This window comes from Phalacrocorax carbo, chromosome 5 (assembly GCF_963921805.1).
Source record: "Phalacrocorax carbo chromosome 5, bPhaCar2.1, whole genome shotgun sequence".
Classification (NCBI taxonomy): domain Eukaryota; kingdom Metazoa; phylum Chordata; class Aves; order Suliformes; family Phalacrocoracidae; genus Phalacrocorax; species Phalacrocorax carbo.
Genome location: NC_087517.1, coordinates 2,033,798 through 2,046,881, shown reverse-complemented (window position 1 = coordinate 2,046,881; position 13,084 = coordinate 2,033,798). Strand labels below are relative to the sequence as shown.

The 13,084-nt window shown below is 50.5% G+C and overlaps 1 protein-coding gene across 8 annotated transcripts in view; it reads left to right on the top strand.

The window, feature by feature from the left end:
• FMNL2 (formin like 2) overlaps positions 1-13,084 on the top strand; it is a 152,689-nt gene that overhangs the window by 69,255 nt on the left and 70,350 nt on the right. For all 8 annotated transcript variants that reach the window (XM_064450935.1, XM_064450931.1, XM_064450933.1 and 5 more), the window contains exon 2: positions 10,685-10,768. In XM_064450935.1, the coding sequence (XP_064307005.1) occupies positions 10,685-10,768 (84 nt within the window). The remainder of the gene's footprint in view (positions 1-10,684; positions 10,769-13,084) is intronic.

The window sequence follows — 13,084 nt, the reverse complement described above, 5'->3', positions numbered from 1 at the left end:
TTGTCCTTGGCCACCAAAACCTTGGGAGATTTCCCAGATGAAATTTCAGCAGCAGCGTCGGGGATGTGGTGACAGCCCAGCGAGACCCTGCTTGCCACATGCTCCCCCGCGGAGGCGAAGGGGTTTTGACCCAGGACACGAGCCGTGGCCGTGTTTGTGCAGGGACAAGCCCGGAGCGGCAGGGGGGAAATGCCGGGATTCCCGCTTGCACCTGCAGCTTCCCATGTTGATGCTTTCATCCCTGCGATGCCTGTGCCAGTATTTGTACTGTGGGGATTAACTTCTGTGAAGAGTTTTGAAGTTAAATGCTAATTTATTATAAATATGCAAATGTCAATGCTGGTAAAACAAAGCAGAGAAGCAAAGTGAAAAGCAGCACGTGGAAGCTCAGAGGAGGGGTGATGAGCGCGGCCAGCCACAGAGGGGCTCGGGGAAGTCATAAAGATCCACCGTGGTAGTAAAACACAGACATCGAAAGCAGCCTCGTGGCATCTGAGAGTCAGCCTTGCATGTGGACGTTGTCCACCACCGCCCCATGGGGCAGGGACCCCTTGTCTCTCTCACTGGGAACATCTCCGGTCCGTGCTCTGTCAGGATTCAGGGCTGATGTGCTGCCAGCAGAACTGCTGCTAGCGGGGCCGCTTGTCTGTAAACACCCAGGATGCGACTGACCTCCCAAGAAGTATTTACCCTTCCCTGCTGCTGGATTTCTGCATGGTTTAGTCCTTCCTTGTCTGCTGGGGAACTGAAGGTACTCACAGCAGTTTTCTGGATCCCAGCTTTCCCCTTCGATGTGTAAAATAGGCATTGCTGGATGACCTCATCGTGCCCACCGAGATGGACATGGGGAGTCACGGAGTCAGAGATAAAGGATTTGTCTTGGTTTTTCCCAATGAAATTTTCCTTGCAGCCTGCAGCAAGTCCCCCCGTGCTGGTGGGGCTGATCCTGCTCTTCACAGTGCTCTCCCTGCAGAGCCAGGGTGTGTTTAGGAGGAGCAAGGACTCATGCCATGAGACCGTTGGTATTTTTAGACCAAAGACCAATTCAATTAAAAAATAAAAAATAAAAAAAATTAAAAAAGGAGGAGGATTAGAACAATAAGTACATTTAATTTTAGCCTAGCTTGGATTCCTCATACAGTCAACGAACTTTGAGATTGCTTCACTTGCCTTTTGCTTTCCTAAATAAACACACCGTAGCAGGACCAAGAAGTTAAGTAGCGCAGAAAATTGCAAAAAGTTAAATTTTAATATTGTAGAAGAATATTAAGGGTTGTTATACGGGCTAGGTCCTGAAATTAAATTTTAATACTCTACAAAAATATCGACTGTTGTTTTAGTAGGCAGCTGCTGAAGTTAGCAATAGGCTCCTGCCTCCCTGCCTCCCTGCCTCCCTGCCTCCCTGCCTCCCTGCCTCCCTGCCTCCCTGCCTCCCTGCCTCCCTGCCTCCCTGCCTCCCTGCCTGCCTTTCCCTCGCAGAAGGGGTCAGAGTTAGGGGCAGGGTGAGGGATGGGACGAGGGGGTTCCCTCCCGGGCACTGCAGTGTGGCACTGCTGCGAGCTGACCTCCTCCAGCGATGGCAAGTGAGGCGAGTTTGGGGCCGGGGTCTAGTTCTTAGGGAGTTTTACCTGAGGCTAAACAGACCTGATTGCCGCCAAGCACCTGCACCGCGGCACTGGGTGGTCTCGTCGGTGTGTGTTCCATCTAGGGAGCGTTGTGAGATGAAGAATGCTGCACCAAGGCTTTAGGTGTTGTAGACCTTTAGTAGACGTCAGGTCAGGAGTAACTTAAGTGAGTGGGATGAGTAAGGACGGCTCGCTCATGACGGCTTTATGGCCCTGAGTCTACATCAAACAGGCACCGGCTCCCCTGGAGTTGGTTATCCCAGCAGAGGACAAGAGCCGAGTAGGTGCAAGCCATCCTTCATCGCTCAAGCCTTAAAGGGTGAGCACAAAACCCTGGCTTGCCGCTGCCTGCGCATCCTCTGTTCAGTAAAGATGTCTCTTTGTAACATTATAAACTGGTTTCTTTTCACACTTGGTAAATTTAGAAAACGTGAAGGAACATTTACAAACTCAAAAATCGTACATATCTGACAACGAAGGGTGACGGTGTCAGTGTCTTTATGAATATACATGAACAGATCTGAACTGCATGTTATGTTCTCTTTTTATTATTTTTGGAATTCAGTGACTTTTGGATCCTGGTTTCTGGGAAGACGTAGGCACCTCACAGTGCCAAGAAGTAAACCTGGATCCACTCAGGAGCCGATGTTTTGTTCTCAGGCTTGCCCTAGCCAGGGGAGGGGGCTGCTCTGTCTCAGTTTTATGAAGGTGGGAGGTATGGATTTGACTTATGAACCAATTTTGGATCTCCTTTGTAAGAACTCACTAGATACTAATAAAAGTTTTCAATAGTTCAGGCCATGCCTTAAAACATCCCTGACTGTAATGCAGAAAAAACTAAGATTGCAGCTCATCATGGTGGAGACAGAGGAGATAAAACCAGGAGAACTGGAGGCAAAACGCAATAGACACAGCTGTTACAAAACTCTGTGAGGAACTGAGAAGTTTAACCGATGAGCTGGAGAGTAAGCTCAGGTTAGGAAATTCCAGGTGAGGATAGGGGGTCCTTGAAGGCTGCAATTGCTGGAGTAAAGAGCAGAGCTTTGATGTCGGTGTGTAAATCTGAACCTAATTTACAAGGGCCAAGAATATTGTTTTAAATGTATTAAAGCCCTGATCCTTTTCATCGATGCTGTTGTGAAGCCAAACTACCCAGGTTTGTTTTTCTGTCTCTCTGGTAGTGGTGCAAGTTGGGAATAATCCCCATCAGAGGACGGGCGGGAGGAGAAAGCGAGCCGGGAGTTAGGTCTCAGGAATAAAAGCTCCTCTGCCATGTCTCATAGAGGAGAGGGTGTTAACCTGCACCCTTCCCTGCCACGCTGCAGATGCTGTAGTTGCATGTGAGCTGTTTTTGGGATACCTTTATTTCATTTAAAGTTAACAGCGCCATTATGGAAGTGGGAAGTTTAACTCTTTGCTGAAACAGCTTGTAAATTTTGCCTTCCTCCAGCTCTGAAGTTGGCAGCATTGGTTGACTTGCCTTGCCTTGCCAGGCTGAGCATTGCTGCCGTACCAGCGCCTGGAGTGATGCAGGGATGGCTTTTTCCATCACTGTCTGGTGGATGGAAGTAGGCTGGTGGAAACATCTCATATTTTAGGGGTACACGTGCTCCGATTGTCTTACTAGTGCATGCAGCACCATTCATGGGAACAAATGGATCAGGAGGGCTCTGTCGTGTTTGTTGCTAGCACATTAATGTCATGATTCATAAATAAAAGGCATTTAGACTCAAAGATTATAAGATTAATAAGAAAGAGCAACAGCCTAATGCTATTAATTAGCAATGCTTATGCTTTTGAGTCAGTCAGGTTGCTGCTACGCTTGTTTTCCAAAACACTGAGCCTTTTAATTCATATTAAAACGAGGAATAAGGTAGAAAAAAATACATCTCAGTTATCCCACCACCAGCATTGAAGCGCGTGCTGCTGTTGCTGGTGTGACCTGGTCTGCAGTTCAAACCTGTACTTATGTGCTGGTCCTTCCCTGAGCGAAACCACGAATGCTGCTGAGTGTATCAATATTTCTGTAACGCAAATAACCTTGGCCATTTGGGCGCTTTATCCCTCCACAGCACGTGGGCTACTATTTTAGCACTTTCTCTGCATAATGCTAATAAGAGGTGGTGCTGCGGGAGTGCTTTGCCCCCGAGGCCTGGGGCCACCACGCGTGACCACCAGCGGCTCCGTGGGCTGAGCCGGTGCCCCCCTTTTCCATGGAAGGGGACGGCGTGCAGATCCCCAAGGGCCAGGGTTGAGCCCAAGGGTGAAGCCGAGCGCTGCAGCGATGGTGCCTAACTCCTGCAAATCAGTCTCCAAAAAGAGACTTCAGTGCCAAAAAATGGAAACAGAGGCTACGTGGTTTCCATAGTAAATTCAGGTGCTCCGCCGACTCAAAACCCAATTTGAAACTGCTTTTCTGTGGAGACTTCTGAGGGACAAAGGTTGCAACCCGCAAGCCAGCCGGTCACAGCAAACGGAACAAGATTTATTCAGTTTTGAGCAGGGCAGCGAAGTGCAACCCACAGATTTTACCTTGAGCTACGGTACAGTTTGGCGCTCAGTGACGAAGCTGTGCTTACATTTATTTCTCTCTACAACTACCTGAAAGGAGGTTGTAGCGAGGTGGGTTTGGTCTCTTCTCCCAAGTTACAAGCGGTAGAACAGGAGTAAATGGCCTCAAGCTGCATCAGGGGAGGTTTAGATTGGATAGTAGGAAAAATTTCTTGCCTGCCAGAGCGGTCAGGCCCTGGCACAGGCTGCCCAGAGAGGTGGGGGAGTCACCGTCCCTGGGGGGGTTCAAACACCGTGCAGCCGTGGCACTTGGGGACATGGTTTAGGAGGCCTGGGGATGTTGGGTTGGGGGTTGGACGTGGTGATCCTAGAGGTCTTTTCCAACCTTAATGATTCTGTGATTCTACAGTCACTCTCTCTCGGGGATTGGCACGTGAAGTGCAAAGCTGCAATGCCTGCACCAGTGTCCTGCTTTCCTCTGGCTGCTTGCGGCCAGAAGATAACGTTGCTGTGTGGGAAACAACATTTTCCTGCCCTGTGCTGGACCACTGCTCTCGCTGTCACACTGAGACGGGTGAAATCATCTCCTCAGGGTGAGGCTAAATCTTGATGAATCCTGGTACGCAGCGGCGTTACCGAGTCATCTGGCCCCATGCTTTGGAGACGCTGTTGGGGCTGTGAGTTTCAATGGAGCTGGGCTTTGTTTCATAGGTTAAAAATACATATATTTCCTTGATGTGCTGTTGGTTTTATTTTTAACTCTTAAGCAATTTAATATTTTGTAGGTCTGCTAGTATTTCCCCCAGTTTTCCATCTGCTACTGTGATTAATTTAAGTTCTAGCTTTATAATGCCAACCCGGAGCAAACGGAATGGAAACCTTACCTATATTATTTGGCATGCAGCATTAGACATGAATAACTTTGGAATTTGTGGGGAAAAGAGAAGTTATGTGTTTTTGGAGCCAAAATGTGGTTGGAAACTGGCCCTTGTGGACAGCACGATGCTGTGCAGGATCTCGCTGCAGTTACTTTTGAGCGTAGTGCTCCAGATTTGTGTTTGTAGGTGTTTCTTGAGGAGTCGGAAACCTCACTCGGAGGCTGTAAAGCGGCGGCGCTCACTGATTTCCTACTGCCTCGCAGGGACCGAGGCAGAATGATGTGCCACAGGTTTGCTTTTTTTTTCCTCTCTTCAGTCCTAGAAGCGGTGTGACGTAGTGGAAATTTGCAGTATGGTGAGGAAGGTGGGACTAATTCCCTAAGGCTGCGAATCTGTGGGAGGAGGGAGCGGAACAAAGCTGCAGAACTCACCTGGGTTCAGATGCTTGGCCTGGACTGGTGGGCATCAGCGTTTCACTCAGGGCTGTGAGACTCGGAGTGATGACAGGGTGCAGGAAGCAAAAGCCCAAACACAGGGAGGTTGTATCATGGCTGCTACATGGTCCAGCATGGGAGCTGTGGCATGGCCCCGGCAGCCTCGCAGTTTGTGCCACCATGCAGCTTGTTGGACTCGTGGCACTGACTTGAACTAAAACCAGCTTGGCCAGAAACAGTTATTTTTAATCTAGATGGAGTTTGGTACAAGCCATGTAGGCGTGTGCGTGGGGCCGGCTGGGGATGGGGATGCAGAGCAGCAGGGTGCAAGACAGTGGGGCTGCTTCAACTGCTGTTGCCTCTAAAAGGAATGGTCTTTTATGGCCCAAGACGGGATCCTAATGGAAGATGGGTATCCAGTGTAAAGGTGCAGTTCTGCTTCCTGAGCTGATCGAAGTCTGCTCTGCTGGCAGAGGGCCTCCAGCCACGTAAGTGCTGGTGGTGACATGGGGGACGGTAAGGGACGGCGTGGCTGGGGACACAGGCAGGAGCAGAGTGGGCCCATCCCTTCTGGCGACAGTGGAGATTTAGATTGTATCGGGAGTGGAATAGTTATGCTATCAAAAGCCTTCAAAGCATGGACTCTAATTAGGGTAAAGATGGGAAGAGAAATCACAGGTCATAGACCTGTAGTTAACTACAAAACGCGGGTATGTGTGAAGCCCATCATTCCAAGAGCTGGAAGCGGCCAGGAGACATTTGTGAGTCATTTCACTGATCCCCAGAGAGCAAGAAATCCAGACTACTAGTGCATCTGGTTAGTTATGACTAGAGTCAAAACTATTGCAACTGGTAAGGTCAAGCCAGCCAATTCAGTAGCCTTCTTGCCATAGTCAGTGGTGCAACAGCTCAAGCTTATGCAATTAGATATAGTATGCTTGGATTTCAGAAAGCCAATTGGTATAGTGCCATGCATAAACATAAAGAAAATATATTGCTTCTCATTTAAGTAAAAATACCATGGTTTAGAAGCTAGTTTTCCATCAGGGAATGGTTGTTAACAGTCAGAGCAGCTGAAGACCAGCGTTAGTCCGGGTTTTAGAGAAGGTATGATCTACACCTGCGTTATTTTGTACAAAGAAACAAGGGTTGTTTGGTACAGCCACTCAGCCTTGATGAAGGTGTATGTTGAGTGGGCTCAGGAGTGCTGGGGCAGCAGCCTGGAGGCTGTAGGAGAGCCGAGCCGAAGGACCGGCAGCAGCCAGGGATCAGGAGGTCCGATTCAGCAGATGTCTCATAGTTGGGGAGAAGGGCGTGTGTGGTGCAGAAATAAACTTGCACGACAAGCGGAGAGCCTCAGGTTGTGAGAACGTCTTGCGATAGTTTCCAGTAAATGAGGGCAATTTGATCCAGTTGCTAAGAAAGCCATTCAAACTGATCTGTGTGTAAAACACAAAAGTTGATGTCAAACTGACTCTGCCTGCATGAGAAGCCCTGGCCCAAGTGCATTCCCTCCTTAGAGCATGAGTGATGAGGCCAGAGGCAGTAGTTTCCTTCCCAGTTCCCTCCAGAAGAGATGAAGGAAGGGGCTAGAGGGGCTGCTGGGTGACCCGCTGTAGTTTGCCTCAGCGGAGGGCCCTGCCCACAGCACGGTAATGGACTTGGCGCACAAGCGGGTTTCAAAACTGCTTTACATCTCTTATTGGGAAGTGAGTAGGTGCAAATCATCCACTGCTTACTCGCAGGGATCTGAGCCTGGTTGCCCACAATGCATTCATAAATAATTTTACCTGTCGGACCAGGGCAGGGGGTATCTGAAGCGAATTGCAGTAGTTGTTGAAATACATGAAATGGTTGTGCGCAGCAAAACGACGCGGAGCGGAGGAGTTCACATTTCAGAATGAGATCAGATTTAATTCATTTCAAAATGAGATCACTGGAACCTGCTGCCTGGGTCTTGTTTTCCCTGTTTCAGGCTTTCATCCGTGCTGAACTCTTGCCATGGCTGAATTCTGCAAAGGTTTCCAGGCAGGTTTCTTGTCTGAGCGCCAGCCTGGTTGGGTAAGCTGATTAGCTGTAAGATCAGAGTTTGACAAGGGGTGTATTGCAGGTAAACAGTGAAGCTTTTCCTACAGCTGGGATTTAGCGTAGCTATGAAATATGTTTGCGTCCTCAGAGGTAAGGATTGGTGCTTGAAGAAGCCCCAGGAAAAATACCAAGAAGTGCATTAAAGTGATAAGTAGAACTGATAAGGTACATGGTGAGAGACTGAGAGGAGAATCGAGCACAGATATGATCACAGTCTATAAGTACTGTCGACATGAGAGCACAGATGAGCAAAAGGAAGAGTATTTGTTATCTGATGGAAAGCAAGCTTTAGGAAGAGCAGTCATCACAGCAGCAGGGTGGTGGAAGGGGTCCCCAGGAGCGGGTGACACTCGTCAGCCAGGACAGAGGGAGATGAGGTCTTGTGGGACAATAGCAAATACATCTGCAACGTGCAGATCAGGTGGGGACCTGCCCTCTCGTTGCCTCCCTCAGTGGTCCAGCCTGGACCAGGAGGTACAAGTGCACCAGAGGGGTGTCTTGGGGGTCTGTGGTATTCCTGGTAAGGAGAGGCATTCGCTGTCACGCCGAAGATGTGGAAGGATGGTGTTCAGGGCATGCATCGCTGTTCCTGCCTGTGCTCCTGTGCTTTGGGGGGGCACTGGCAGGGTGCAGCGGTGGGAGGGGAGGTGGTGGCTGCATCGCGCCAGCGTGCCTGGGGATGCCCTCGGGCGAGGGGGACCCCTGCGCCGAGCCTCATGGGGGGCTGCTCCCCCCGGGCGCAGGGAAGGCAGATGGCTGCAGCATCTCGGCTCCTCCACCCTGCCTCCTCGCAGCTATCGCTGCCCGCGGGCAGGAATGCCACATCTGCTCCTGCATCACACCCGAGCCCTCCCGGTTTCCAGCCCGGGCTGCATGAGTAAACCCAGGGAGACGGAAATCTGAAACTGTGGCCATGAGGGAGCGGGGCCAGGAGCAGCCCTGGCCCTGCGCCTGCCTCCCCCCCAGGCCTGGGCTGAGCTGAGCTGAGCTGGGCTGGGCTGGGAGCAGGCTGACAGTCAGCCTGGCCTGTGAGCTAGCAATGCAACGGAGGCATGAAAGCCCTGGGGAGGTGTAGGGAAAGGATAGTCCTGCATCGTACCCAAGCACGGGAATATGAGCAGGGAAAGTCTTGTCTTTGCAATGGGGAGGTAGTGCTCAGCCAGCCAAAAACGGTGCCGGAAAACGTTGCCGTTGATGGCCAGACACTGCCAGTTAACCTCTTGGCTCTCCTTCAAAGCCGCTCATCCCCCAAAGCTCGACCAGGTGTTGCAGTGTCCGTCGGTGCTGTATGCACCATGGCACAGGGATTGCCCTTGGCACCTGCGGTCCCCATCCGGGGCTGGGACCCCGGTATCATCAGTGCAGGGGTCTCTGTGGGTCTCTTCCATACCTGGAGCTGAGTACGTTTCCCACGGTGTACTTTAAAAATAGCAATACCTGATGCATGACAACGCAACCTAGGCATTGAAATTCTTTAATTATCACTCCATCTCATACACAGTACGTCCTGTGTGTCTGCTTGCATTCAGGTGTGGCTGCGTTATCACCCTGGGTCTCACCGGGCCCTTTCTAGGGCTCAAATTCTGGTTTTATAGTGTGCCATTCAGGGTAAGCAGACTGGGGGCCAGCAGGCTGGGCTCATCGTAACAGAGGCTCTTGATGGGGTTTGTGGCAGCTCGGCCTGTCCGTGTCCCTCCTCTTCTGTTACCTGGGAGAGGGTTTGGGCGAGGAAATGGAGGAGCTCTGGGCCCCAGGCTGTACGAGTCCGGCTGTAGCAGAGTATGATCTGGGAGTGTTTGTGAGGATCCCTAGGCCAGCCTGCTTTTAATTAGTCTGTAAAACTGCCTATTGCACAGGTTGTGAAGATGTGTGCTTCTAGAGCAGAGTGTTTCGGTACCTAAACACCGATTTATTGATTACTGCTTAACTTATTTAACAGCCTTTGGTTCTGGCCTCTTTTTGTGCCTCCCGCAGCCTTTTTAGAACTAAACATGGAAGGGTAGTGCCTGCTGGCTCTGGAGACATGCACACCACTGCCCTGATCCGCCTGCAGCATGCAGTGCCGCAGGGCCCGGCTGGCGCTTCGCTCCCAGCCCAGCAGCGGTCCGGGATGGACTCCAGAGGCTGGTGATCCTGAAGGGTTAATCGGGGATAACTCGGCTGGGAATGCGAGCTGGACTCCGAGCTGGAGACCAAGAGGTGCTTAGTGGGTTTTTCATGCAGCCGCTTCACCTTGCTGCGCGCCGCTGGGCTCGTAGAGAGGCTCTCCAGGCTTGGTGATTGCGAAGCTCTCGAGGCGTTCCCGGGTCCTCTGGGAGCGTAAGCACGACAGTTATGCTGCACATTTAGAGACACATCTCTTAAGAAAACTGCCTTGGGAGCGAGCAGCCAGCCTATCCCGCCCTACCCCAAGCCCATGGAAAGATATCTCAGCTGACATCAAAGGAGCCAGCAGATGATAGGCATCTTCTAATTGCTGCCTCTCCCTGCCTTCTGACTCGGTACTGCAGGTTGTCATTCACAGCCTCCTTATCTTTGCCTGCGCGAGTAGCACAACAGTCGCTGGGCAGCAGCAGCCCTACCTGTGGGATCTGTATTATCCAGATAAGGTTGCACATGGTGACATTTAAAAACCTGAACAGTGTCTTGCTGTTGAAATAAAATGAAATGGCATTTCAGGATCTTGTTTGGAGAGAACCAGCCGTCTGCAGTCCCCAGCCCGTGGCCGGAGTGTGCGTTTCCCTTAGGCGTGAGCTCAAGCCGGGGCAGGCGGAGGGAAGAGGGGATGTGGTGCACCACAGGGACCCGTCTGGGGTGGAAGGTGGCCGCTGTGCCACAGCAGCACAGGGGAGCCCTGTCCTCTCCTCCGGATGGAGGTGGCTGGCCCTGAGCTCCAGTCGCTCACCTCCTCCCGCGTCCCAGTGTGGCCCAGCACCGAGCCCTGCCCTTCGGTGCCTTGTGATTCACTGGTGCTTTTGGGGCCAAAGATGACATTTAGAGGGAATGTTTCTGAATAACCCTGTCAACAGGAACTCACATAAAACAATTAAAGCAACCGCAGCCATGTTGCATTGGTTTGCTCATGTCTGACTCCATCTGAGCCCGAGCCCTCTGTGGTCCCTCACGTTTGCTTTCTCTTTCTCTGCAGAATGCGATGAACTTGCCGCCTGACAAAGCCCGGCTGCTGAGGCAGTACGACAACGAGAAGAAGTGGGAGCTCATCTGCGACCAGGTAAGGGTGGCCAGGAGGCCTTCTGGCAGACATCCTGGTGAGAGCACAAACTGGGTTTCGTCAGCAGTGCCCGTGGGCTTGGAAGAGGACCTTGCAGAGGACACGGGTTTGAATGGATTCAAACACTCATATTTTGGCCTTACACATCTTTTTTGCTGCCTAAGTTGCACCTATTGGTGCAATTCATAGAAGCCTTTTAAGAATAATTCCCTTTTTTGCCACAGAGCGACATTTCTTTCCCCTCTGATGTTACCATCACCCCTGTGCCTGTTTCCTCTGGGAAGTGAATGCTGCTTATTTTGCCTGAAGAGACTGACCTTCAGTCTCCTCTCAGCAAGTGCTTCGAGTTTGGTCTTTCTCAACCTGTGTAACGTGAACGAATGGTCTCGATTGGTGAGGATTTGGCTTTCCGCATCACGAGCCATCGTCGCGGTAGCTGTCGCCTTCAGGGAGGTGCGACGGTGATGCAGCCTGAACTGCTCTTCGCCTCCAGAGGCTGAACAACAACCTCGGATTAAGCAGCACCATATGCCGAGGCATCTTTTGTATATGAGCTCTGCTGTGGCGTGCGGACTTGGCAGCAATAGAGAACAATTAACAGGCCGTCTCTGCCGTGACAAATGAACAGAAACTGCATTATTTAGAGAAGGTGAAGCATGCAAAAGGTAGGATGTGCATCTGTGAGCCAACAGCAAATTCAGGTTCTGCCATAAACTTCAAAAGTAATCACTAATGAAAATAATTGATCCAGGCCCGAGAAAGTAGGGTGTTTCCTTGAAGTGTAAACACAGCAGTACCAGGATGAGAGTTTGGCAGAAGGTACAGTCATGCTGTGAGGTCAGGAACATTTTAATAAATAGATTTGTGGGACTTTTCCTGTTTAGCTATTACAGAGGTGGAGCTGCTGATAAAATCCAGCTACCTTAAAGTAAAGCTGAATAAAGAATTACGTGCTTTACTTGCTTTTTTTCCATGAGTTTTGTGTGCAGAGAATGTAAAGCATTGAGCTATTTAGAGTTTCAGTGTAGTGAGACACTGAACAAATTGCTTAATCTACTGTAAGTGGTTTCATGGATGTTTGCTTAGGGCATGCACACTTGGAGCGTGCACACGTAAGCGTGAGCGTTGTGCTGGAGCCTGCGTGCTGTCTTTGCACTGAGTTGGCAGCAGGGCAGGCAGAAGCAGTTAGATCACGGCCTCAGTGTGCAAACTCCCACCTCAGAGCGGATCCACCCTTTGCAACGTGCAGCTGCTGCTGATTCATGCCTGAACTCTGCAGCAGGATAGGAGGGATGAGCAGATGGAAACGCAGTGAAGGAAATTTGCAGTCTGGAGTAACTGCGTATCTTAATAGCTCCTTGCACAACACTGAGTCCACCCCTGGGCTGGGATGAGTCTGCTTCCCGTCGCTTGGAGGGGTAGGCAGAGAAGCAGCTCAGGACTGTTGTAACCAGCCCTGCGGGAGCCCAACACTGCGAGGATCCTGAAGGGGACGGGAGGTGACGGTGTGCTGCCCTTCCAGGGCTCGGCCATCCGAGGGGGGAGATGCTTGGGCGATAAGGGGCTGCGGATCTGTGGTCCGTCGCAGCTCCCCGGCTGCCCTGGCATCCCTGGTGGGTGCTTGCCAGCCGCTGAACATTAGAGCAGCGAGAAGCAGGCATCTGTAAAAGCACCATAATACCGCAGGTGGGCTGTGAAATATTTGTATATGTCCACATAATTATGGTGCGTGGCTAAAAGTACTTCCCGGAACGGATTTTGTACAGGACGTATGGTTTTGGTGTGGATGCAAATTTTGACAGCTATTTTTTATTGGTATCACCCATTACACCATTTTCACCCACTTTTGCTTTGTGAAGGACTGAGGATGTAAATTAATGTAACAGCTTGAGGAAATGAACTCTTACCCTCCTGTGCTGGTTTTCAACTTATGTCTGAAAGGAAAAAGGGTCCAGAGGTTGCCCTTAAATTATATTTTCTAAATAGTCTGTAAAGCAGACCCTGGCCATTTATGAAATATGTTGAGAATATTAGGGGAGAGTTTGGCCCCCAGAAGGAACTCTCATGTTTGCAGAAGTGGGGTTAATGAAAGTGAGGAGCTGCCAGTCTTGTAGTAGTAATAACAATAACAATAATAACAATAATAACAATAACAACAACAACAATAATAATAATGATAATAATAATAATAATAATAATCAGACGTGAGTAGGACTGAGCGTGTTGTAGTGAATCGTTGTAAAGGTTGCTGGGCTGGCTGTGGGGGCTTGTCCTGTGCGGTATTTTCTGCTCCTTTGCCTATAAACCTTGGAAGCC